General features: G+C 42.2%; 2 protein-coding genes across 3 annotated transcripts; one reads left to right on the top strand and one right to left on the bottom strand.

Moving 5' to 3' along the window:
* serpini1 (serpin peptidase inhibitor, clade I (neuroserpin), member 1) lies at nt 1–18,958 on the bottom strand. 2 transcript variants are annotated; one of them, XM_076100155.1, is made up of 10 exons: nt 18,825–18,958; nt 17,996–18,131; nt 7,459–7,747; nt 6,467–6,697; nt 6,077–6,271; nt 3,350–3,554; nt 2,610–2,707; nt 1,335–1,421; nt 1,064–1,153; nt 1–974 (listed from the first exon to the last, which is right to left on the bottom strand). In XM_076100155.1, the coding sequence occupies exons 3-10, from the start codon at nt 7,724–7,726 to the stop codon at nt 898–900; spliced, it is 1,251 nt and encodes a 416-aa protein (XP_075956270.1). In that variant the 5' UTR covers nt 7,727–7,747; nt 17,996–18,131; nt 18,825–18,958; the 3' UTR covers nt 1–897. The 2 variants fall into 2 exon arrangements, with proteins under 2 accessions (XP_075956270.1, XP_075956269.1); XM_076100154.1 differs by having other exon boundaries at nt 18,762–18,913.
* Nucleotides 18,875–27,951, top strand: pdcd10a (programmed cell death 10a). Its single transcript, XM_076100156.1, has 8 exons — nt 18,875–19,214; nt 21,559–21,753; nt 23,648–23,701; nt 23,845–23,962; nt 24,554–24,680; nt 25,768–25,846; nt 25,944–26,026; nt 26,446–27,951. The coding sequence occupies exons 2-8, from the start codon at nt 21,664–21,666 to the stop codon at nt 26,525–26,527; spliced, it is 633 nt and encodes a 210-aa protein (XP_075956271.1). The 5' UTR covers nt 18,875–19,214; nt 21,559–21,663; the 3' UTR covers nt 26,528–27,951.
* The last annotated feature ends 3 nt before the right edge of the window (nt 27,952–27,954 follow it).

Genomic DNA, 27,954 nt, shown 5'->3' on the forward strand with positions numbered 1-27,954 from the left:
GAGAGGCACACAGTCTGTCTTTAATGGGAACACATTCATGTTTTTATTGAGTAAAAGACTGAATACAGCTGGTGTTAACGGTTTCTCCCTGTATGTACATCCAGAACAGTGCAGCAGATCTTTCTCAGTGCGCCTGCATGCTCCACTCCGTCTCTATAGCAACCCGCCTTAGTTACGCAGTCTCCCCTGCTCACCTGTGAGATGCCCGACTGGGCCTTAATCAACCGCTCAGATATGATAAGGCATGTTAGTTCATCAGCAGTTTAGCCATGTGCCTACAGTGTAAAAAAATGACTAGAATACTGTCTGGAACAGATATATTACTAAGATTCATCGTGGTGGGACAAGATGTTTGCACATGTTTATTCTGCAATAAATACTGAGTATATATATATATTTTATAGAACACAATGTCAAATGTACAGGGATATGATTAAAGTGTGAAACCTACAGTGTGCACATACTGTATCTGGATTAAGAAAGAGTAAATATTTTAGAAGTAGAGAGAAAACTGTTTGTGTGTGTGTGTGTGTGTGTGTGTGTGTGTGTGTGTGTGTGTGTGGGCGTAAGTGAGCGCGAAGCTGCTGAACTTAAAGGGGTTGTGCGTGGATTACATATCATGTGTTCTTCTTCTTCTCGTCTTTCTCATATACAAACCATACACCAGAGAATATGTACAACTTCCTTGCCCTGCATGTCTGTATCCAGGAGTTTAAAGCGTCCAGTATCAAAACACATCATATGTCGTATGTCATATTTCAATATATAATATATCGTATAATATTCAGTTTGTATATATTTTTTGTTTTTCTCAAGAGTATAAAACACAGCTGAAGATGGCGATAGAGGATAGGTAGCGCTTATGACGTCAGGATCTCGAGCGAGCTCACGCGACGGTTACATGGAGTCAAAGTCATGGTCGTTGGGCTCGATGACTTCGGGGGTCATGACCCTGCCCATGAAGAGGATGGACCCTGAGGAAAGGGGGGGCAGATAGAAAGTCAGACCACAACACACATACTGCATATCAGAGGCACATTTACGTGCACAGAGACGCACATACCTGTCCTCCGGTTTCTGATGACAAAGAAGAACGGGTGATCAGCCATGACCTGTGGATACAGCACCAGAGTCCTGGTCAGAGCAATCATACCTGAGAGAGAGAGAGAGAGCGAGAGCGAGAGAGAGAGAGAGAGAGAGAGAAGTTATTTTCTGACAGACGGGGGCAGTGTTTAGTGATCCTGATGTTGCCGTAGAGGCCCATTCATACTAAGAAAATGCAATGTGTGGTAATGTTACTGATGAGGGCGATTATGACGAAGAACATAATCTACCTGACCCGACGGCTCCTTCGGCCCCCTCCTCTGTCACATCCAGGTAAGCCTTCTGCACAGCCTTCCCAATGTACAGGTCCTTACCATCTGTTACACACACACACACACACACACACACACACACACACACACACACACACACACACACACACACACACACACACACACACACACACACACACACACACACACACACACACACACACACACACACACACACACACACACACACACACACACACACACACACACACACACAGATCATCACTATATATACCAGAGCATCACATCGTTCAGTCCCACTGGGTGCCGTCCGCTCAGACAGAAAATCCTTACGAGTTGATTGAGAACTTTTCTTACCTACCTACCTTCCAGATATAGACCATGTCCTCTGAGTACATGCTGATCTAGTACAAGATGTTCTAAAGTCCAATACAGCCTGCAGATTGTGTTTCACAATATAATTCTAGCTCCACCTGACCAGTAAGAACAAACTGTTCACCAGCAAGGAGGGTCTGTTCATTAAGAGCTATTTTGCTTTAATCCTATAAAGCTACTCGTATCCTCACTTACCTTTAACATTATTTTAATTAATAGTTTTACTTCAGATAAAATATGTATGTCTCTCTACTGCTCTGCCTCTGCAGCATGTATACGTCTGTCTCTCTCTCTCTCTCTCTGGATCTATTTTTACCGGATGATGTGACAGCTCTGACCTGCCCACTCGGTGCCAGTTACCTTGGTTACCTGAGAAAGTACCTGAGGCAACTTCACCGCAGCCAAGAAGCAGAAATGGAATCAACTTCTCATGCTGAACCCTTCTAGGAGTTTATTTCTCCTTTCAATTGTGCCTCTATGTGTTTTATATAATAATCTATGTGTTTGTGTGTTGTGGCGGTACCGATTCTCCAGATTTAAGCTGATCGGGAAGAAGCCATAATACAGAACTATTTACTGGGAGAAAGAGATCTCACAAGTGTTTTCACAATAATGAAAAAAAGCCTCTTCGATCATAAGGAGCTGTGTATAAAGAAGGTTTCTTGTTCTTTAAGATTCCCTCCAGCTAGGTTTCAGAACGCTCAAAATCTGAGAAGTTAAAATGCCTCGAGAGTTCAGCTCTCCATCTTTCTTAAGCCCTAAAGAAAGAGCGCTGATCATAGTTAGGAGCCAGTCCCCACACCTTGCACAACAGGTGATCTCAATAACCCTTCACTTAACAGCAAGTACCAAAGAATGAAGGACCGCAGTGTGGTTTTTCATACAGTGTGGTGTTACCTGTCATGGCGGAGAGATCAGCGTCGTTGGTGAAGATGTTCTTTATTCCTAGCTCCTGCAGAGTGGTCCTCAGGTCGATCTTCTGCTCCACTTTGAACCTGAACAGAGGTTCAAAGAATCAGATTAATTGGACGGACATAAAATCATATTGAGCATTTTCTTGTATTTTGCCACGGTGGCATTAGTTAAAATATAAAAAGTCGTCATCACACTGCATGCATGCCTACAGTGCTTGTATATCCGTCACTGTGTTTAAAAGGAAAAAGTGAGCGTGTAAGATTTCATAAAATAACATTTCTACATACGCATTGTAACTAGCCAAATGTAAAAATACATGATGTCTTCCTCACATATTTGCAGTGCGGGTAGACAGTTACTCTAATGTTTGTAGTATACCCTAATATAAAAAGAACTGCCATTTTCCGTCATCATTAATAAAGCAATCATAGAGTTCCAATGATGGAGGATGCAATTTAATTGGAGAAAAAAAAAAAATATTGCCGTCGTTATTATGGCCCCTTCCTCTGACTAAATTGAAAACGGCAATTACTGCAGGGACATTCTCTAGGAGCTTTGTATTCTGGGAAATGTAATGTATCAACCACAACAACAAGATGTCATTGTAGTGTAGGTAGTTGATGCACAAGTAACCAAGGCATCTTGAGGTAAATTGGGTACAAAAACAAAAACGTGTGACGCACAGTGATGTCACAAACGGAAGACATTGTGTCACTTCACACCTGGGGAGGTAGACTTCCACCTTCTGCCGTTTGACATTGTTAGCCCACTCCTCCAGCAGTGGCGCTTTGATGATGGGCTCCAGGGAAGCCAGTGGCACCTCCTGCCGAGGCAGAACGATCATCATGGACATGTCCTCCCCCTCATAGGGCATCTCCAACACCTGGTACACGCCGCCAGCTTCCTGTGTGCCATCGCTGAACTCACCTGGTGGGGAGGAAACATGCGCAAATGCAAACGTTAAAAGACACCACAAACACACACACGTATTGGTGCTTCATACAATGGGTTTGTGAACCTCGTTGAAGGAGGAGCAGGGCACATTGATCCACTGTATTGATCCCATCGCGTGTGGTCATTTCCCTGATGCACTAATTAAAAACCACTGACGCTTCAATGAAAGGCTTTAGCTTCACTTGGTGCGGAAATGGATTGTATACATTCTGTGTGTAGAAAGCAGGAAAGGATCTTGTGCCCTTTTTTTACACAATCATGCACTTAACTGTCTTCAGGCATGAAATAAAACCCAGTAAACCAATCTGGGATCTCGGGGGAAAAAAACACATCCTTGCATATACTGTATATATACACACACACACACATGTCCACAGAGAAACACATGTGATTACGCACATGAACATCTGTAAGTGCTGATATCTTCTCACAGATACGCTACAAAGGCTGAGAGAGTGACATCTTCAGTCTTGAGGCGGATCGTTAGGAGACATGTCCCTTGTATCTAATTAAACAAAGCCCATCAAAAAAAAAAAGATCTCATCAAGATGAGCCAACAAACGTTTACTTGAATTAAGAGAGACAGTATTTCTTAGTCAGGATGAGATAATCCTTTTGCACTCAAAACAAGTCCAACTAGATCTTAACTCTAAATATAAGCGTACTTACTTACTTAGGTATTTGCAGTGCGAGATGGAGATTACAGAGCAATTAACCAGACGTTATATCAATTTTGGCACATTATTTCTTTTCTTTTGAAGCTGCTTTAAAAGGGAAAATTACAACAAAAAGACGTATCATCTTTCATCAACCAACATGGAGCATTCTGTGTAGCGGCTGCTAATGCAGAGTGAGGCATCGTTGCAGCAGAGAGCGGGGTGTGGCGTCCCAAAACATTTTACTTAACCAAGATGATTGTGCTTCAAAATGAGAATGCAAAATCAGACTTCTCCCCGAGGACCTGTCCCTGTTCTGCAGCGCGCGCACACACACACACACACACACACACACACACACACACACACACACACACACACACACACACACACACACACACACACAGACAGATCTCCTTGATCCTGGGTGTGTGAGAATGTGTGCACCCTGTGAAAGTAGATGTATGCAAGTGCAATCTCACTACACACATACAGACTGCACCAAAATAACTCAAACGGGCCAACTTTAGTAGCAGTGCAGTAAGAAGCATGATGTAACCGTCTTTGGCAGTACGTCAAACAAAAAAAACAAAAAATGACTAGATGCAGAAAAGACAGACTGGAGTCATTCAGATGTATTATAGCCAACCTGCAGGACTCCAGTACAAACTGGTCTTACACCTCACAGTGCTGGCACAACACCAAATACACCAAAGACTGCCAAGTATAAAAGTGCTCCCAACTCAAAGCAGCCAGATTGTGACTTTCATTATATAACCTTGAAAGTGTTTGAGGGATAGAAAACTTCAACAGCATTTTTAAGACAGCACTTACTCAGACAGTAAACCCAGACAGTGTACAATTCATGTGTTAGCTACATCATAATAACCCCAAATCAACAACGCATTAAAAAACACATTTAAATAATTAATTTAGCCAAAATTGCAAATATTCCTGCATTTCAAATGTGAGGATTTTCTGCTTTTTTAATAGAGTAAACAACAATTAGTTGCAGCCCTATGTAAAAGAATACAATAAGTTATTGTTTCAGTCCTTTGACCCATTGAAAGAATGTTTTTCTTCCATTTAAAACAAAGCTGTGTGTCCCAGCGTGCATGCCGTTTGTAGAAAATTGAATGATCAAATATTAAAAATGGAAAGAAGCAAAAGGTCTTTTCAGCAAGATTTTGGAAATTCACAGTGACTACTCTAAAATGACTCCAAATGATTGAAAATCAGCATAACATTGGACAAAAAGATGTCCTGTCCTAAATCTAATTAGAAGCAGATATTAATAAAAAAAATCCCAGATGACACAAGTGTGTGTGAAGTGGCAGAAAAACCAAAATAAATACAAAAGGAAACAAAAGGAAACGCAGCATTGTTTGTTTTTCCGACTGTCAGAGTAGATTTAGCAAAACCTAATGTATCACTACATAAGTTGCCACAGACTGTCACAGTATCGCTAATATTGTATGACATGAACAAAATAGCCTACAAAATGTACTAAATCAAACAGATGTACCAGGAGGAGTTTGTGCCAGTGAAGATTTCAGCAGCAGAGCTCACTGAGCAGAAAAGAGGAGTCTTTCCTGGGAATAACGCTCAAAATATGAATATTTCAGATCTAAGATTAACATTTTAAATAACCTCAGGAAAAACGAAATTCAAGGGCTTCAGAAAAAGAGCCACAAGTGCAATTCTCTAGACGGACACACACACACACACACACACACACACACACACACACACACACACACACACGCACACACGCACACACACACACACACACACACACACACACACACACACACACAGGAAAACACAGTTCATCCCTACCATAGTAGAAGTCTCCCTGTTGGTACATCATGAGCGTCTGGACTTCAGAGCCGTCGTCTCTGCTGAAGGAGAAGGTTCTGGTGTTCTCTGGCCTGAACTGGTTTCTCCAGGAGCCCCTGAAGTAGACGGCGTTCACCAGGGTCAGGCGGGTCACGCTGTTGAAGTCCTCCGCTGAAAGCAGCTCACGGATCTTACCTGGGAGGAGGGGTGATTAGTGCAGTGCGTCAGGAGCCATATTAGTTTTTATTTGGCCATACGGTGCCTGCAGCTAATGAAGTCGTGCACAAGGATAAAGATGGAGATCTGTGCAACTGAGGGTTGGAAATGTATTCAATAAATTTGGATTTTGTATTATATTTCCCTTTCTTCCTCCCTCCCCCTCCAACTCACTCTCAGTGTGATTTTCCACCCAGTTGTTGATCTGCTCGGCCACTGCCGCCGATTCGCTGAAGTCGACCGTTTCCACATCGGCCCGGAAGTACTTCCGCATCAGGTGCAGAAACTCGGGGTTAAAGGTGACGCCTTCCTGCAGGAAAAGGCTGTTGGCAAATCTGATCACGTAGTGGGTGTCATCGTCCGACAGCGCCGCTGTCAGGTTGTGGAGCAAAGAGAACTCCACGCCTGGAGAACAGAGGGAGGCACACACATTCATAATGTAGCTGTATCTAAAGAGCACAGGGCTGTGGAAAAGATAGAAAAGCGATAGAAATACAAATCTTATCTTATGCATATGAAGTTCAAATATAGGCCCATATTGGGAACATTTAAACCATCTAAACTCGCAGTACTTCTGTCAGAGTGGGAATTGAATCTTCGTGGAATATAGTATGCATCTATCATTTTAATTCACATTTCACAGAGCAGCTTTTTTCATGTCATTCAGCTTTCTGTTTCCGTTTTAAGGGTGAAGGGAACTCATGGTCATTAAAACAACGTATACATTTTGCAATATGAAACAAACCTTGGAAAACAGTAATAGGCGTAAAAACTTATAAGATGGAAATGACAACTGGCTGTTTACTGTTTGAGCACATTACTAACTGCTATCCTATCTGCCACTTGGTTACTTTTCTGAAAATGAAACAGTGCAGTGTCTATTTATGTACGTGTGGGGGCGTGCACATGTACAGCGGGTTTGTGTGTATGTTGAATGAGATAGTTTATTATATAATATTTAAGGGGTGTGCTAGTTATTTAGTATTGCATTTCTTAGAGTTGAGGGGAGATATGACTTTTACAATGGGTCAAGCGCCCAAAAACACTGCATCCTACACTTACCATAAAGCAACTGGCTAGCATCTTCCATTAGAAAGAGTAAAACGAACGAGTAAACTGAGCTCATGTGCCTTTAATCAAATAAGCAACATCAACGTGTCTCTCACCTGGCAGCAGGTGGCTGAATCCCACAGCCTGCCGTATCTCCTCCAGTGAAGCCCCCCTGGCCCCCAGCTCCACCATCCCCAGGGCCACAGCCACGCTCAGCGGGGAGAAAATGATGTTGTCCTGATCCCCCGCCGCCTGCAGCCGGTGGTACAGTCTGACCGAGAACTCTGCTGTAGTGTCCTCCGGAATGTCCGCCGCCCGGCAACCGTAGCGCGACAACAGGATGGCGAGGAGGAGGAACGGTGAGAAAACTTCCAGTATCAACATCGCAGCACAGACCTCGGATAGCTAGAGTCAAGAGGGACGTATTGGAGTGGAAGGAGTTGGATGGAAAGAAACAAGAGGAGAGATTTAATGGGCAGCCAAAAAAGGTGGGGAAGGAAGGGAAACAGATGAGGACGGAGGGAAGACGAGATGAAAGAGAGAAAATGATTTGGGCAGGGATGGAGCCAAAAAGTGGGGAGAGGAGGATTGCAGAGGGGATAGAGAGGGGAAGGCAGAGAGAAGAGGATTGCAGAGAGGAGGCAGGAGGAGAGAGAGAGAGAGAGATACAGGGATAGAAGATTATTGTGTGAGGGAGAAAAGGAGATGAAGGACAAGAGGATTTTGGAAGGGATGGAGAAAAACATGAAAGTAGAGAGAGCAGGGATGTGGGGAGAGAGAGAGAGAGAGAGAGAGAGAGAGAGAGAGAGAGAGAGACAGGAAACATCTGTCAGTCAAACATTCTGCCAGTTTAAACAGTGACCTCAAAAGAGGACCGCATTCATGAAAAAACAATTTCTACTTGTTCGCACAGGTGTACTTACAAATGCAAAGAGGACTCTATATTTGTGATAAAGACCGTGTTAAATACTGGAAATAGTAGATAAATAGATAGTGCTGAAAAATGAAAAGAGAGGGGTAAAAGGAGAGAGATTAAAGAGAAAAAAGAAAATCGTTACGGATTAAAATGAATTCAGATGAAAGGGCAGTGGGTCAGGGAAGAGGTAGAACGGAAAGGACAGAGGGGGAAAAAGGGCAGAAGCAGTTGTGCACAGAAATAACAGAGAGAAGGAGATGGAGAGAGAAAGAGAGAGAGGGAGGAGAGGCTGTGAGATAGTTGATAAACAACAAGAATGTGCGGTAACTACAAGTGTACTGCTGACTGCAGTCACCACTGCTGTTCAGACTACATCTGCTAAATGAGCTCATACATATTTTATGACCATTCTTATCATCTTGAGTTAAATAAGCTTCCTTCCTGCAAAATCGGCTCTCGCTCTCTGTGTGCGTTTGAGCCTTTGAATGTGAATGGGCGAGTTCCTGTCCGCACAGAATGACTGATGAGGAAGCGGCCTTTACCTCCCTCCTGCATCCTCCATCCTCCATCCTTCCCCTCATCTCTCCTTCTCTCTGTCCCTCTCATCCACACGTTATCTATCGTCACCAACTCCCTCCTATACCTCTCACTGCTCTACTTATATACCCTTTTCAGTCTCTTTAACCCTCCCTTGCTTTATACAATACAATGACAAGGAATGTACACACACTGCACCATCTCTCTGGTGCTGCTGTTGCCAGGCAACATTGTTTGCTGCTGCCCAAAGGATAAAAAAAAAAAAAAAAGTCAGAGTCAATAATATGTATAGCCTAGCATAAAGAGAGAGCGAGAGAGAGAGAGAGAGATACTGAGAGATGGCGCTAAGTGTGAACCAAAACATGGACATTTGTTGTGTTGTTTGTCTCCCCGCTGTGCTGTTGTCATTATACAGTTTGTATAAAGGATTCAATTGGGCCGGAATCTGCTGGCTGCTTCTGTATGTGCAGTGTGTGTGTGTGTGTGTGTGTGTGTGTGTGTGTGTGTGTGTGTGTGTGTGGGGGGGACTGTGGTCACAATGTACCTGAGTGTCAACAACAACAATGTGCCGCAGCCACAGAGAGTTAGTGACCCATCCTGTTGTGTACTGTCCTTTCCATTGCTGTGCTGTGGCATGTGACAAACAACGCTCCCCTCCAAAATGAAGCCGGTCCAGTCTGAGGGGATGCAGTAATGTCAAATCCATTAAAAAGGATTAGTCTGGTGATATTCAACGTTTTTCCTCATTGTCAACGAATGAAAAGACCAAAACCCAACAATGAACTGATCCTCGTGTGATCCTGTGTCTATGTAGCCAAAGCGTATTCCTCTGTGTCATAGACCCCAAAAACGAACTATCAAAATACATCCACACATCCAAACCCACGAACACGGGCACTGTAGTTTCTTTTGATTCAATCTCACACAAACCACCCTCCTGTTGTAAATACTACAAATACTACTACGACGGCAGCCAATCTGTGCACTCATATTTTTTCAAAACTACAGTTTTAAACTTTTTAAACTTTTCAAGGAAAAGGCGTTTGGTTTTTGTCATTGCTAGTTCTGGTCTTCTGTGATTTGTTTGCAATAACACAAATATAGACTACTGCCATAGCCTTGTCCTTAAAGCAACACATACCGAGTGAGTGGCCGGAGCCGGACAGCCCTGGCTTCATTTTACAATGACATGCATCTAGGTCGTAAGATTTGAGGTTACATCCCTCGTTCTCCTGCAATAAACACGCATCGCCACACGTCACTTCCACTTTATGTCCTTCCAAAACCGACAGTCAGCCTTTCATCTCGTTTGCGCTCCATCTATACGTCTTCGGACAGACTGCTTTTGACAAGAACGGCATTGACCAAACTGCCAGCTGGATTTGCATCCAGTTGAGTCAGCAAACGGAAATCCATTTATTTTCACTGGGAGAGGAGTCACATGACACTTTGCTGTTCATGTACCCAAAGAGGTGAACAATTTTGCGCCACACTGTATAAATACAATATGGTGGCCTCTGACATAATCCAAAAAAAGATTAGGCTGGTTATCTTCTCATCTTATTGTCCAAACACTGTCTAAATAGTCCCCAACAAATCCACTATTTCAGCTTGTTTGAGTAACGTCTGCTGAAAACTGCAGTGTTTACGAAATGATTACATTTCAAAACAACAACAGCAGCAATACATTTGTGAGTTGTTAAACATGTTACAGCTTCATGTCGGTTGAAATGGAGCTCGGCTTAGAGACAGCGTGGGCCAGTCAAGAAGTGCTGAGACTGATGCATTATTGATGTTGGTTCTTTTCAGGGGATTTGTTGACATATAGAGTAACACCTGCCTAATTGTTCAACGTGTCCTTTCATTGTGTTAAAAAAGAGAATTAGAGTAGGAAAAAATTTGATGAAGTCCTTCGATAGAAATATTTAATTTAATTTGATCATATATTAAGTTAGATATGAGTCATTCCATAGCAGGGCGGCCCATCAACGGTGCAGAAGCTGTGGTTTAAAGCCTTGGGAACAGCCTTGATGCATTAATGATGCAGAACTTGCAACAGATTTTAGCAACAACATTTTTTTTTTATGACACCCGAAGGCACAACCCTGGTGTTTGACAAGCAGTTGATAAACTGTTAGCGACTCACGTGTGTTCACCTGCTCTCACATGTCGTGCGTCACTGAAGACAGAGCGAGAGCGGTCCAGAGAGAGTGTGAGAGGGAGAGGCTGAGGGGAAGGAGGTGGGGGGGGCTGGCAGAGATGTAAATGGAGGTAATGTTCCTGACCTTCCCGAGCTGTGGGAGCTGAACTTCTCTGAGACAGACAGCCCTGCTTTCTGTAAGGAAAGACCCAGCCATGCAGTTAAGCCAGGGAAAGTAGTGTGGAGCATCATTGTGTGTGCAACTGTGTGTGTGTCTGTGTGCGAGTGTGCACGTGTGAGTGGTTAATAACACCATGGGTGGCTGGCTATTACTTGTAACGGTGACACCGTTCTGACCTTTTTGAGTTGTGGCACGTTGTCTGCAAGAGGATCCCACACATTGGCGGTTTGGCCATCGATGACTAAGAGCCCAACTTTGGCTCCAGTCTGCTCAGGGGGGGTTCCCAGCACGCCTCGCAGGTAAGCAGGGAAACCCAACACCCAGCTATAAAACGTTCTCTCGTGACTAAAAGGAAAATCTCTCATGGTTTAAATTGCAAGAGTTTAATCCTGACAACTTGATTAATTCCGTGCAATTAAACTCACTGGCCTTTGAAAAAAGCAGCCTCTAATCTCTCCGTGTAATCCTAATTCTCAGGTAGAATAGATCGTCAGTTGACATTTCCACAATTAAAACGTGACGTCACCCAAATCCACAGCATGCACGTTAATCCTTACTGCCATTTAAACCCAACACCTTGAGACGCCACGCTTCGGAGGCCGGGGGAATTTATTAAACATGGACATCCTCATTCACGCTTCAAATCCACACACACACACACACACACATTGAAGTACACATTTCCACACACACTTCCAAGCCAAGGTTACCAAAGCAACTGCAAGTGATGGACATTTTTCGTTTTGCCAAGCTGACAGAGAGTATTTCTACCCTTTAAACATATCTTCCTCCTTCCATATAGGCAGATAAACTATCTTTCCTTTTTTTTCACACACTACTCAGCATTTCCTTTCTAACCCCTCTCTTTGCAAGAACTTTTCACACCAGCTCCAGTTCTGTCACTCAGTTGCACTCTCTGACATTGTCTGGTACAGGTACACACACACACACACACACACACACACACACACACACACACACACACACACACACACACACACACACACACACACACACACACACACACACACACACACACACACACACACACACACACACACACACACACACACACACACACACACATTCTGCAAAAACAAGGCGAGCTCCTGCTCTTCTTCTTCTTCCCTCTGGAAGGGATCACAATGGAGCTGCAGCAAAGTCCCCAAACAGTATCTTTCCCCCCTTTAACCCACTTCTCTGCTCCAGCTCAAATCTCTGCACACTGGTTCACTTAGGCTCTAAGTACACTTCCAAACTGTCGAAGCTCAAAGGCCCTTTGATAAATTCTGTAGAAAATGCTGGCCTTTCAATCTGGGAACGATCTGCAGAGAATGACGTCTGTGATTATCTCTGTTCACGAAAAAACCTTGAATTTCTGCGATGGACACTCTGGCACGATTTTCACCATGAAGATGTCGAACTTATAAAAGGGCTTTTATTTCAGTTCAGAGAGAATGTAGTCTGATTATCGTTCACGAGTTTCAAGTTTTCCTTGGAGGCGCCAGAGCGGCCGTGTTCTACATATTGTTCTGGTTTTGAACTGAGATGAATGCAAGAAGGCTCATGGACGCTCACACTAAAAATGATTAAACCTACATCATTAATCTCCAATCACACACACACAAGTCTCAGAATGTCTCACTTTTCCCCCAGTTTGATTAGACACCAATCTCCCACCTATTTGCTCACCCGCTGATGTGAAGACTCCCCAGGCGGGGCAGAAGATTTACACACACGTGACGCAGAAATAAAGCCCACCACTGGGTAGAGTCTTTAACTCCATTACAGTGTCGGAGAGAGGAAGCATTAAACCCCTGTGGCCGGCTGGGGACTTCCATTACTGTGTCCAATAAAGTGAATACAATTCATCAATCAAGATGTCCATTCTGCCCTCGCCCCTTATTTGCACCTACTGTAGCAAGTCTATCTCATCTGGAGAGAAAAAATAAGAAGAAGAGTGCAACAGTTTTGTTTGTATTAACCCTGTTGTGTAGCGGTAATAGATGAGACAATCTATTACAGTACCCGCAAAAGGTAGAATCTCAAAATCCTGAAGAATGACCAGAATTTAAATGTTTCATCTATTTATATGCAAATATTAATTATTAAGGGTATTGACAGAAAAAGATCCACCACTGTGCCATTTTAAAGGTAAGTTAACAACCACTTCAACATCATTTTGTAGAGGTTACAATGTGTTACATGAATGTTCATCATTTAATACAAAACCCTCTCAGTATGCAACCACTCCCCCCCCCCCCCCCCCCCCAAAGCAGCAATTACTACCAGCATGTTCACTCAGGTGTTTCATGTCTTTTTTTTATTCATAATTCAAATATAAAATGCAATGTGTCCGGGAATAAACTTCATTGAATTACTTTTTAATTAAACCATAAATCCTAGGATAAAATGTAACTGCAGTTTCATGAGCAAATAAGCCTGAAGATCAAAACAACATTAAACTAGGCCATCTATGTGTCTGCAGACTCAATGTGACTGTCATTTTAAAACTGCCGACTGTCATTTTTTTAGTGTCACCGTGAAAGATGGAGCCTAATTTTGCCGCGTTGCATTAACAAGCCTCTAATTCAACCAGTGATTCCTTTTATTATTTACACTACTGTGACACATGAAAAGGTCTCCGGTGATAAAGGACTATATACCGGGACCGTGTTGTCGACAGTGCAACTTTTGACATTGGTGGAGGTGGCACTTCAGGAATTAAAAGCCGAGGCTAAATAAGCTGACAATAGTTATTCATATACCAGCTATACTGTAAATAATTCACCTCACAGCTAACATTAGTTCAGATTAGTTAAGTTTTAGTGCAAATACCAGCAGGTTTCCGACAGTTTACATTCTATTGGACAGTAAAATCGGAGGGAAACACTGGGTACCATCTTATAAAGTAGACATTATCTCTACTACAACTTAAGGGTGATTTACAGCATGTCATTTTTTTAAGTGTCCAATTCAATGATTTCAATTTCCTCACGCGTAGGAAATTATAATTAAGTGTGAAATGTGTTATTGATTACTGTAATTAACAAAAAGGCAACATGTGATATGTGCTTTAATTAATATACAGGGCCACCGGTGGAAAGAGAAACCCTGATTGATTCAATACTTCAATAACTAAAATTCTACAGTACTTTTATAACAGTATCGCTAAGAGTGTGGGGACTGTTTCATTTCAATCATACCCACAACAATGGCCCAATACATTGGTCTTCTGGTGCTTGCTGTGGGTGTAGCAATAGTTTTATTTTTAGCACCTGTTAAACTTACAGAAACAACCCATTAAAGAAACAAATTCTACCCTCGCAGCTTACACCCATCCCAGTGGCAGACTACATTACCTACAGCCCATCCCCAGCTCAGTGCCGTAGCTCATTCAGCCCCTTGTTAGTAAATGACATAACGTGCTATGGAACCAGCCTGAAGTCCCAGGATGCTCACTGTACACTCCACAGAGGGCAGGCAGAGGTTAACAACCCTTTATTAATCCCCGCTAACAAAGACACCCAGAGGGGGACACACACACACACACACACACACACACACACACACACACACACACACACAGACACACAGACACACACAGAGAGAGAGAGAGAGAGAGAGCGATAAAGAGGCACAAAGACAGTTTAATAGACCGCGAGAGAGAGAAAAGAAAAAAGGACGAGCAGAGACAGAAACCAACAAAAACAAGGAAGACGTGTGTGTAGGACATTTGGTAAAAATAAAAAAGAGATGAAGACGCAAATAAAGACAGATAGACGGAGACAGGAAGTGCACTGAAAAAGCTGAATAGAGGCAGCTCACACGCAGATACCGGCTTTGATTCAGAGCCAGTGATAACTAACGGCCCCCTGCATGGCAACGGCAAGATGGTTGACTGGCTCTGCCAAGACACACTCAACAGTGTCCCTTTTCTTTTCCTATGTCAGAAAAACACACACACACACACATACAATAACAGCTACGGCGCTGTGGGAGTGCTGTTCGGAGGTTTGAGCTGTAATTGGATCGGCCTCTATTTGGGGTCAATGGTAAAAGTGAAAAGACTGGAGGCTTTTTTTTCAAATGGACTAAAGACCAGGGAGACACAGGAGCACAGGAAAGGTCACTACCAACCAGTCCTGTGGGGGAAACGTGTGCATGTGTGTGTGTGTGTGTGTGTGTGTGTGTGTGTGTTAGGAGGGGGGTAGCAGAGGTAAGCAGGGGAGACAAGGCGGGTGATGCTGAATAAGAAGTGATGGCAGAAAGACGGCAGGGCGAAGATAAGGGTGTTTGAATCGCTCACAAACCGCACCGTGATCATTTGGCTCTCATCGGCGGGTGGAGGGGTTAGCTATAGCGAACAGGTGTGGAAATTGAGAAGAGGCCGAGAGAGACAAGAGAGACAATTAGGAGAATAATTCAAATTGATTTGGTATTTGAGCCGCAGAGTTTGAGCGAGAGGAGAAACATGTGGGTATTACCAAATCACTTCAACCGTTTTACTGTCCTCCTCGGAGAGATCTGTCTCTGTCTGTCATCGCACCTCTTCTACACTCAGCCCACTCCTCACCAATCCACTGATCAATTGGTCGGATCGATTCCAGGGTCTGTGTGTGTGTGCATGTGTGTGTGTGTGTGCACCATGAGTTGATGTGAGCTGGAAAGACTGTTAAAGGTTGAAAAGCCTGCTGTGAAATGGCAGTAAATTTCCCTTAAATGTGGACAATCTTGTTTAGAAATTTGCAGAGAAGTTAAATATCCACCATCGGCAAAAAAAAAAAAAAAGCATGTAGCATTTGAAATTAATTATTTTGAAATGTTAACAGGTAATTATTTTTGGATGGTCTCTTTGCTGATGGTATACATCCAATGCTTTTTTCCAATTTGGATGCATTACATTAACCACTTAACAGAGTTTGGTGCATTCATTCAAATGAACGATTAATTTCCATTCTTTACATTTCCTCCCTCTGTAACTCCCTGATGTAACTCCTGACCTCTTTCTCTCTGCGTCTCTCTCTGCTCGCATCCTCCTATCTGGACAGGTGTATGAACTAATCCCTCGTGTCTTTGCTGCAGCAGAATGTACGGAGGGACAAACCGGCTGCCTGAGTGTGGATGTGCAGGTGTGTGTTCATTTAGAAAGTGAAGGGAAAAGCAGAACTAACGCCAAAGAAAAAGATGCTGAATTCACCCACCGTTCTTATGTTTTTGGTCATACGGCAAATGTGATATATCTATATGTATATATGTATATAAGTTAAACTGTCGTGATATTTCTCACACTTTGTGTTTTTCATATGAATTCCATTTCTGGATGGCAAACAAGCAGTTTTTCATGCTGATCACTGCCGGCCTTTAGCTTTCCTGCATTTTGAGTCAATTTAAATTCAGTGTGGGCAATAAATGTATTTCAGGACAAAGAAAGATTATATATTAGATTTTTTTGTCTCACTTCATGCTGCAGCAAATATCAGGTTTCATTCTAGCCTGAGATTATGTATCTATAGTCTACCGCAGTATTTATTGCAAATGTCGTCTTATTGTCACAGCAGAATACGTAACTGACCGACAAACATCAACACTCCTGCGCGCGCGCACGTACACACACACACACACACACACACACACACACACACACACACACACACACACAAGGTTATGCTTGGAAGTGTTCAGACACAGCCAGTTGCTTTTCCCTCCCCTCATTTTGTTTCGCTAGGCTGATTTGAAAGACATTTAATTATTGAAATGCAATTAATGCAGCGCTCGGTGGGAATAGCCAGGACGCACACACACACAAAAGCACAAACACCAAAGCAGGGCATAGGAAACAGCAGGCTTTATAGAGATTTAGTGATGTGGCTCCATATGGAATTAATTCATTGAGATTATGACTGAAGGGATGCTGCCTTTCTGAATGTGGAGCAGAACTACGGGCCTAAATGAGGATTAAGGAGGTCATTATCTTAGTTGCAGAGATAAAGAGATCATAGGTGGATTGAGAGAATGAGACACGAGAGGAAGCAACACTGAATTGTTTAAGCCATTATTGATGTCCCCCCCCCCCCCCCCCCCTTCAGCACACACACACACACACACACATGGTATCACTATGAAAATTAATATGATTTAACCGGAGGTGCAGTGTCGTGTATAAATAGGCTACATCATAATATTCCAGTTTTGAATTACCAAAGATTTTGTTTCTACAAGCTGAATCTGCCGGTTCTGCTAGCAACATATTTTCACCAAAACCACCATGAACACAAACATACACAGACCTGCATGAAGGAATAACAAGTGGTGAGTGCGTGCGTGTGTGTGTGTGCGTGTGTGTGTGGGGTGCGGATAGGGTAGGACCAGGCTACTATCTGCCTCGTTAATTCACACACTCACTCACTGCGCCTTTGCCCGTATTTCAAGGACAAGAACAACACTGCAATGCCTGAGCTTGTTTTCAGTGAGAACAACAACAAGAACAACAAAAACAAGCATTGCAATCAAAGACCACCGAGAAAAATGAAATAGCATTGGGTGGTTAACACACGGGTAACGGCTTTAATCAATATAGGCTTGAAGAAATATGTGTGGCTCCAATGTGCGTTTCCACCCGCGCCCTTATTAAAAGCCTACACATGTTGATTATAGCATCATAATCCCTTTACACCATACCATAAAAATCCCTATTACACCAATACATTCCTACACCTTTTAAAGAAAAAACAATTCAATAGACACACTCAGAAATCTTAGTTGTATCTTGCAAAAGCGGAGCAGTTAAGGTTTGTTATCCTATAGTTTCATTCAGATAAATCAGTGCAGGTTTTGCGATTGAACCGGTTGTAGGTTATTGCATAAAACGGCTCTTACCGATAAACGGTGTTAGGTATGATGGATGGATGTGTGCGGTCTCTCTCTCTGCTGCTCTTCTCCAGCGCCGCAGCTCGCTGCTTGTTCATTTGCCACAGACTCCGCCCCCCTCCACGCCGATTGGTCAAATGACCGTCTACCAAAGAGTATCGATGTGAGACGAAATAAGTCAATTTTCGGCTTCCGTCTTTGCTTAAGAACAGTAGCCTACATTTACTTTACCTTTATAGTCTATATAAAAATGGGTTCGAACCTAATCACGGCGGCTTTGTGTTGAACATATAATGTGTCACATATTCGTAGTAATTTTATTCAACTGTGTGTATGTTTTATTTCACCTGTCTCAATTGTTATGCCCTCCAGCTTTATAACAACCCGAAACTAGCCCCCTACAACAGTTAGCATAGTTCATTTTTGTTTGTTTAAATGCACAGATATGTATGCTGTAAAAGGGGCATTAAACTTTAATGGATATTCTTAAAAATCCGTTGCAATTCAATTCAATTTTCTTGATGCTGGTGTTTAGGAGTATCTTCATCTGTTATCCACAACAGTGTGACAGAGAACTATCTTGTCCTACGGTGCAACAGTTAATTTCGTGCCGCGCTAACCTAAATTAGTTTGCTCTCAATCAACTTTAAATATGTATTCTGCACAGCTCTACTACTTATATTTGTGTGCTTTATACACACGGATAAGCGCTAACAATGTTCGTGCTTAGCTCTGTCAAACGAAAGCGTCACAAAATACACCACCTGTCCTGTACCTTTTTGGGATTTGAAGTCTGTTTTAGTGGCCGTTGCGACGACGAAGCATGAAGGAGACTTACCGAAAGAACTACAACCAGCCCTCTCCTGCGATACCAACGGGCGGCTCGCGACACCGCCCACAACGGACTCCTGCCTCCAGCTTTGTGAGGCAGAAAACTTCCTGAATATAAGACACAAACCACAACAAGAGGGCTTATTGGAGCAAACAACATTAACACCTGTCTAGTGTTGTTATATGACTAATAGTTCCGCCGTTTTATCACCAGACACGTAGCTTAGCGATATAGTGCTAGTTAGCTTACGGCGGAGTTGATCACCTGCTTCTAAACTGCTAATCTCACGTTAGCGCTAACACTACCTGTAGGTGTTGTACGCTTTATAACATCATCCACCTCCTTGTTATTTGCACTTCTCTTCTCTTCACTTCACTGGGAACAATCTCCCCACCGGTAAGTGTCGTGCTATACCTGTGTGAACCCTCCAGCACCACCAGCGATATGTTTTTTTTTAACAAACTTGTTGGGATAATGTTACAGTAGTTATGGCGCTATAGCATCGCCTCGCATCGCTGTCAGTTAACCTGCCAACACAGAGGTGGTGTTATTAATAATGAAGATGGAAAAAATGGTGTCTGTGTCAGTTGCAATATAAAATAACTAACTTCCGTAATGAGCTAGACATGCAAAGTTGTGGTTGTGAACTTTTATGCCTTTTTGCTTGCTGTGGCTACTCTGTGTTTTTTTTTTTTTTTAAATGCGTCATTCTAATGGTTTGCACCAATGACTCTGCAGTGTGTCTAATAGACGTTTGTCCTGACAGGTAAAGCAAAGCACAGGTGTAGCTAATAACATTAGCTAATTAATACTTGTGTTCCATTTTAGGTGAGCCGTAATGCACAATACCAGAAACCTGTTGAAGGCACACCTAAGAAATAATGCAGGGTAGTCGTTATGATCATTTGTTACACTTGTGGTTGATAAGTTGAAATGCCCACCTGGGTAAAGTTTTATGAGATACATATAGAGATGCTACAGTTAAGCGCTACCATCTATGGAAGAAATACTTGGGCTAAAACACACCTTTACACATTAATACTTAACCCCTAATTGAACAATTATGGTTCAACCCAACCTTTAACTGTGTGTTAGGACTTACCAACGATTGCACTAATTGACTTAACACATGTATCACCTGTCATTCCTTATTTAAAATCTGTCCAAGAAGGACAATTTAGTTTTCATCTGCACAGGAAATAACCTTCCAAATGTTATTCCTAAATTTTTTTGATAACCTTAAAAAAATGGTAAACATATGTTTGTATATTGTAGTATATTTTGTTCATGCTACACATGCAGTTAGATCTAAACTTATCCGCATGTTGGGCCAAGAAAAGCCCAGTCTAATTATGCAAAACAGAGTTAACATTGTATCTGTTTTTAATCAGTTTTAATCAGTTTTTAATCTGTTTAATTTGAAGAGTAATTTAGCCCCTCATGGAAATCTTGTCTTTGCTGACCTCCAGTGGTTTCACTTCTCACCTTTGCTGCAGTGATTCACAGGTGTACTCCAGGGCCCTGTGACATCACTGTTGGGTGTGGTTACAGATGCAGCTGAACACACCTTTGACCACACCCACCACTGATACTAGGCTAAAGCCTATGTACGCACTGTAACCACAGCTGTTCAGGTTGTTACACATTGGAACGGTTATTTTCGCATTTCCATCAGCAAAAGTTGTGGATGGTGGCACCAGTAGTAGAGTTTAAACACTGCAGACAGGTGATTGGTCAGAGTAAATCATCACTAGCGCAACACAAAGCAGCTGTTTTTTAAATAGTCAAGCTACCGTCAATAGCGGCCGCAATTTATAATTAACTCACTTAATTAACCGGGATTTTAAAAAAACAACGTCAGCTCACAAAACTACGCCGTACACTACATCTTACAATTGATGAGTGTAATAGTGGGTATTACCAAGGGGGAAAATAAAGCCACTGATAAACTTAAGAGCCCTCTTAGTTGCGGACTATAAAGTCCCTGTCAGGTCCTCGCGTGGTGACTCACTGGACTCGTGAAAAGACGAGGCCCTCACATGAAGACGGAGTATTAAAGTGAGTGTCCCTGCCCTGCGTTAAACGATGTTCTATGATGAGGAGGATGAAAAATGGCGTCATATTATAGATGCCGTAAAAAGTGGCGCACGACCAACACTGGCTGAGGAAGAACTGGTCCTGGAGGTGTCAGATAGAGACATTGAAAGAAGGTATCAAGAGATGTGCTCCTCTTATTTCTCACCTTATGACAAGATTGAGGTCGAAAAATCCCTGAACACGTATGCCAAGCTTCTATATTTATCACAGCAATATTTTTATTGCAGCAATAATATTGGAGAGGGTGTTCCTTATTGAGGTATGACTCATGCCAGTTTTGTCACCATTAGACCCGGTGGAACAGTATAAAGCACACACACACCTCAGTAATGTGGCTGTTATGTGACCACCATGTCTGTGACTGAAAGGCTTTCTGGGAAGTGGCATACAGCTTTTATGGCACGCAAGGGGAAATAATAAAGCTGCTGCATTGTTGGAATTATTATAATGTGTTTTATGAATTTATTCCATCTTTGACGAACCACATTTTCTGTCCCGTCTTTGCAAAGCGAGCACATTTAAAGACACCGAATTAAAGTGGTTGTAGCAATGTTTACCTTTCTTTTAATCCTCCACCATCTATCTCTCCTCCCTTCTTCACCTGTCCTGCCTTCTTCTTCTTCCTCCTCCTCTTCTTCTTCAGGTCCTTGTCTGCTCCCATTCTGTCAGGCTCCTGTGAGTGATCGAATGAGGCGAAACTGGCATCAGTGGACAAGCACGCAAACAAAGAGCCATTGATTGGTCAAGGATGCCCATGGAGGACATGAAGAATGAAGCCGACGCTGCCTCGGTAGTCTCTATGGCTCTCTACACGGTGATGTATCCCGTCTTTAACCAGGTGAGCAATTCAAGAGTTTCAGTTGAGGTAACACAAAAAAAAGAAATGTGGATATGTGTTAAATATTCAGGTCAAGTAGACGAGGTCTTAAAGTGCGTCTAATGAAAATGCTGACGCGGTGTTACTGTTAATGTAATTCTGTGCGAGGTTCAAAAGTTCACGCTGTGGACATTTTTTAGTTTTGATTAAAATATCTCAACAACTATTTGATGGATTGCGGTGAAATTTGGTGCAGATATTCATGTTCACTAAAGGATGGAATGTAAAAACGTCCTTTCATCCAGGGCCATAATAAGGTCCACATGTAGTTGTAGCTAATAGTTTGTTTTATGACAAAATAGTGCGACTCAGCAAATGTTAGCACGCAAACATGCTAAACAAAGATGGTCAACATTATACCTGCTGAACCTCAGCATTGTCATTGTTAGCATGTTGATTAGCATTGAGTTAAAAGCTGTGCTTATGTACAGCCTCACAGGGCGGCTAACGTGGCTCTAACAAGTCGGTAAGCAAGCCTCGCTCTCAATTCATTCTGAAAAATGTACAAATATTAACGATACAAATCCAAAATTTATATTCCATGAAACACACAGAGGTTTCAATAACACAGGAGTGTCGAGATGTGCAAGTGATCCATCAAAAGAGAAAGAAAAACAATAGGCCGACTTGAAACGAAAATCATTCATCAAACAAGTTACTTCCCACATTTTACTGAAAACAAATTAAAACTCACATCTATGCTCTTTGTGTATCGGCCAACAAACGCACACATTCTAAAATCATCTATTTCATATTGTACCACAGAGGACAGGAGTATTGTGTTTGAACCTTTTATTTAAACCTCGTGGAATCATTGGCGGCATGCCCTCATTCTCAGTGGTGTTGAGAGAACAATTAAAACAGAATAAATACACACGAGGAAACGGCGACAGAACGGTTACATTCAAGTGCAGAGGGGTTTGTTTTCCGTAGCTTTTGATTGGCCTATAATATGTTGGAATAATGTTCCAAGTGTGTGCAGCACGATGCACTAAAAAACAAACACTATAACTTTGCTGAGGCCCTGGTGGCCTGTGAGTCTGTGATGCTGACCATGCAATCCTAGCACGACTCCCCATTCTTCTCTCCTTTCATTTGTTGTCTGGCCACACTCCAATAGAGACATGAAATACACAAAAACAAGTTCAAACTGCACTGAACACACACACACACACACACACACACACGTGTTTTTATTAGAGAACAGGTAATGTGAGGCTCTGTAATTTGTAAAGACATTTCATTATTTTGAGCTGTATAATTTATAATTCTGTGGCTTTGAGGGGAGATCAGGTAGTTTGAGGTTCAAAGCAAATCAGTCTGACAGTAATTGCCAGGGATTTTTTAAATTTTTTTTTTATACTCTCTTTAATGTTGTTCTTTTATCAGATTCTCAAGTCGATATTTCATCGTTCCTTTATGTAATTCCCCCCTCAGTTCAGTGCTGGGTAGTTCTGAAAAAAGTTTACCGAAAATGTAATTATTTCCCATGTCCTTAAAAGTTTGGTGATTGCTAAAAAGTAGTAGTACACAGTGTGCAAAGTGACAGAGAGAAGATAGATAGATAGATAGATAGATAGATGTATACTTTATTCATTCAGAAGTTAAAGTCTGAAGTAGTGACGAGCTCTGCGATACCATAATATCAGCTCAGAGGACTCCAGCTCTACAGATGGATGGACTGAGACACAATAACACGGGGTCCTCCTCGGATATTGCAGGATTCTTTAGCTTGTATGTGCTTTCTGCACAATTACACTTCAGGACAGAAGAGAGGCCATGATAAGAGGGAAGCTGTGTGTGTGTGTGTGTGTGTTATGGCTTATGTTTGTGTGTTTGTGTTTACAACTTGCAGTTGGAGAAAGTGAACTTGTCAGCAGCACAGATCCTGAGAGCAGCCGTTATAAAGGTAACAAAGTTTTATTTTGTTTTCTTGTAATAACTGAGCTCATATTTATCATAAATAGAGTCGTTATCTGTCATCTGCGGATTATATGACGAAGGCTGACTGTGATTACTGTCAGTTCAGCTGCATGTTGTTTGTGTTTCAAGGCAGAGAAGGAGAACCCCGGTCTGACCCAGGACATTGTTATGAAAATACTGGAGAAGAAGAACATAAAAATCGACTATAACGAGTCTCTGCTTCGCATGGCTGCAGACGATGTGGAAGGTAGGATGCCCGGTGAACAGCGCATACAAAGAGAGGAGGGGGGAGTTCCCACAGCGGGTCAATAATTAGAAAGGCATATTAAACTGGTCAACATGAACTTCCTGCCAGGACACGCACATCAGTGCCACTTCAGCAAGTGGCATGATCACCGACCTGGCTTCACTTGGGTTTCTGTTGTGCCCGTCCTCCATTCTACCAATCATCCACCAGGGGGAGCTGTTTCTCCACAAATCAGCCGCTCTCTCCCTTTTCTCGAGCGGTCCTTCCTTTCTGTCTGTAATTGAATTCCTTGTGCGGCGTACAGTGATTGATGGTAGTAATGAATACACACACTTTAGATGAATTTTAAATGTACCTCCTGCATGGTACAGCCCAATCCTTTCTCCAGTTAAGACACTAAACGCCTTCACCTTAAAGCGCGTGCACACGTTCACACGTTCACACATTCACACTCCATCCTGTATTTAATCGTATGCATTTGCAGTGTCGACCACCATTATTGATTGCTTAATCTCAGTGTTTCCTGAAGCTGATTGCACGCGCGTGTGAGTTTGTGATCTGTACTTTTTCTCTCCCTCCTGGTGTTTGCAGAGTTCATGATTGACAGGCGGGAGCCAGAGTTCCAGGAGCTGAACGAGAGAGCCCGAGCTCTGAAGCACATCCTCAGCACCATACCGGATGAGATCAATGACCGAGTAGGCTTCCTACAGAGTATCAAGTAAGACAGCTCAGTGTGTGTGTGTGTGTGTGTGTGTGTGTGTGTGTGTGTGTGTGTGTGTGTGCGATATACACCAGGTTTAACTCCATATGAAAGTTTTCACTCATAACTTCCTGTGTTAATTGTAAACACTGCCAGGAAATGTCTCCAGATGACTTTTGCCAACTATTCCAACGTGATAAAAATCTTTTTCGTTCACTGTTAATTGTTTGGTGCCAAGACAAAAAGATTTGATACAGTGTGCGTCTTTGTGATGAACACCCTCGTTGCATAAAAACCAACAGATTGTTTTTTGTGAGGCACATTTTGGACGAGGCACAATTGAATACAAAGTCAAAGAGAAGACACGAGTGGGTGCGAATAGATGCAAATTCATTCTATGCAGCAAAATGGAACAAAGACGAGTTGAACATCTTTTCAATAGTTCCTTGGGGAGTTATGAGATCCAAACAAACAAACGATCACATGCACACTCCACACACTTGACGTCAGTGCAGACGCTGCTAGCTAGAGCTAACGTATGAATAAACACGGGGAAATGGAGTTCATTTGGGACCTTGGGAACAGCTGCGTTTCAAAATAATGTTGCATGAACCAAATTTTAAAAAAATCAAATAGTTGATCTTATTTCTAGACATTTCTTTGTATGTTATGGATTAGTAATGACTAAATTCTAAGGTCCCTGCATGCCATTTTATTTCTTTGTTCATCGCGCTGTATAAACACACACACACACACACACACAGACTAAAGAGAGAAAGTGAAAGTCGTTTCATTTTCCTGGCCCACTTTGTCATTATTTTTGATCGAATTCAATACTCTTAGTGAGTCACTGCTTAAGTTACTTACCCAGCGGAGGGCTTAGAAAATGACGTCAATTCTAAAGGAACGCTGAAAAGTTATGAAACTGCAGATTTCGAGTGCACGCCAGGAGAAGAAGGTGAAAGCGTGCTCGTGAAAGAAAGGGAAGACAGTGTGCAGGATCAAGGAGCTGTGGTTATCAGGGTATCGCTGCCTGACAGATTGTGAGATATTGTTTTTCCTGCTCTTATTTGTGTGTGTGTGTGTGTGTGTGTGTCATCCTCAGAGACATCGCCAGTGCCATCAAGGAGCTGCTAGACACCGTTAATACCGTCTTCAGGAAATACCAGCATCGGAATAGACGGGTGAGTAGATGCATGAAGAAGAAGAAAAGCATTCACACACAAATGTAGTATCTGTGAAATAAGTGGAGCTGAAAGGCTGTCTGTTTTTATTGGTTAGGCGCTGGAACAGCAGAAGAAAGAGTTTGTGAAATACTCTAAGAGCTTCAGTGTCACTCTCAAAACCTACTTCAGAGATGGAAAGTATGACACGTTTCTACTTTATTCTCAGTTTTAGGAGTTTTTTTCTGTCAGTTTTTCTTCCTTTTCCGTCCTCTCACTCACTCATTTTATTTTTCACATGCACACACACAGCTACCAACACATTTAATAGCTGCACCCGCACATGCCAGCACACACACACACACACACACTCTCTGCCACCACCGTATAAATGGTTGTCGTTTGATCACAGGCCCGCTTCTATCAAATCCACCATTGCTGAATAATTCCCTTGACCCATTTCCTGTGGATTCACGCTGGCTTGTATTCTCTGAAGCCTGACATTCTCCATTCCAGTCACATCAAAGTGTTCCTCGGATCAATCCTAATATTGTTGCCATGGTTTCTTTGCCGTATGATTGACTCGTATGTCCTTGTGTCTCTGTCACGCTTGTTTCCAGAGTGATAAACGTGTTTGTCAGCGCCAACCGGCTCACCCACCAAACCAACATGATACTGCAGGCCTTCAAGACTGTGGTGTAGCAGCCCGAGAGGGGACACGCGCACACACACACACACACACACACACACACACACGCACACAGATGTTTTTATTAGAGAACAGGTGATGTGAGGCTCTGTAATTTGTAAAGACATTTTATTATTTTGGGCTGTATAATTTATAATTCTGTGGCTTTGAGGGGAGATCAGGTAGTTTGAGGTTCAAAGCAAATCAGTCTGACAGTAATTGCCAGTTTTTTTTTTATATCTCTTTTATGTTCTTTTATCAGATTCTCAAGCAGATATTCCTTGGTTCCGTTATATATCCCCCCGTCAGTTCAGTGCTGTGTGGTTATGGAAAAAGTTTAGGAAAATGGGATTATTATTATTATTATTAAAAGTGCAATGGAAATAAGCAGTATTCCAAACATCCCACATTTTTGCACTTTTACTCATTTTATTCAAATTTTTGTAGTGTAAAACATAATCATGATCTATACGGTGGTATTATGTACTTATCTTATGCTTCTATCAGCTTACTTCATTTTCGTCCACTATATATATTTTGAAGGATAGGTGATAGAGGTGAAAAGTCTTAGGATAATGACCCGATCCTACACTAATTTGGAAGAACTATACTATGTACTGGGGATGTGTATGTCAGTTTTTTGCTGCATCAGCTGTTTTTTCTTCTTCTTGGGACCTTTTAAAGAACATCTTCTTGTGACACGAGGTGTGAGCGGTTCAATCGCATTGATTTTAAAGGATTTTTACAGAACTGACGTGTTTGAAGGTTTTTCACGAGGAAAAAGCTCGATCAATTCTTTTGTGAATTTCCTTTTTTTGTCCTTCATTTATACAAAACGAAATGTTCTTGAAACAATGTATTGTTGCTGGTGGAATTGTCTTTTCCTCCTTTTGTAAATGTGACATGCATGGCACCGACACATCTCCAGTAAAGCTACTCCGCCATTTGATCAGAGATTTATTTTCAGCATCTATTCAACATCAGTCACGGAAACAACTCCTTTTGTTTTGTACCAAGATCTCATAAAGGGAAGCGCTGCAAACCTAGAGCTCCAAAACCGGTTGGTTCGTAGAGTCCATAGTCAGAAGTAGTTAAAAGTCATTTCAGCAGAAGTAGACAAGTTAGGTACAACAGAGGAAGTTGCAGAACTTTAATAATTGCTGTCAGACTGACAAAGTGTAACACTTAAACTGGGAACACCCAATCCTAAACTGATGGTTAGTGATTTATTCATTTTCATCCAGATTTCAAAGAAGCAGCAGATCTTGAGTAATTGAATCTTTCCTTTTTGAAACAAATGTAATAGACAATGAATGTATCATTTCTGTTTCTGACTCTTATTCTTCCACGGCCATAGCAAAATAACTTCAACCAAATGTAAATAAAAATGTCTCAAGAACTCTTCAACGAGAGTCACAAAGAGTGTGTTGAAAAAGCATTT

Source organism: Anarhichas minor, unplaced genomic scaffold (assembly GCF_050575085.1).
Source record: "Anarhichas minor isolate MPS153535 unplaced genomic scaffold, ASM5057508v1 ptg000026l, whole genome shotgun sequence".
NCBI classification, from domain to species: Eukaryota; Metazoa; Chordata; class Actinopteri; order Perciformes; family Anarhichadidae; genus Anarhichas; species Anarhichas minor.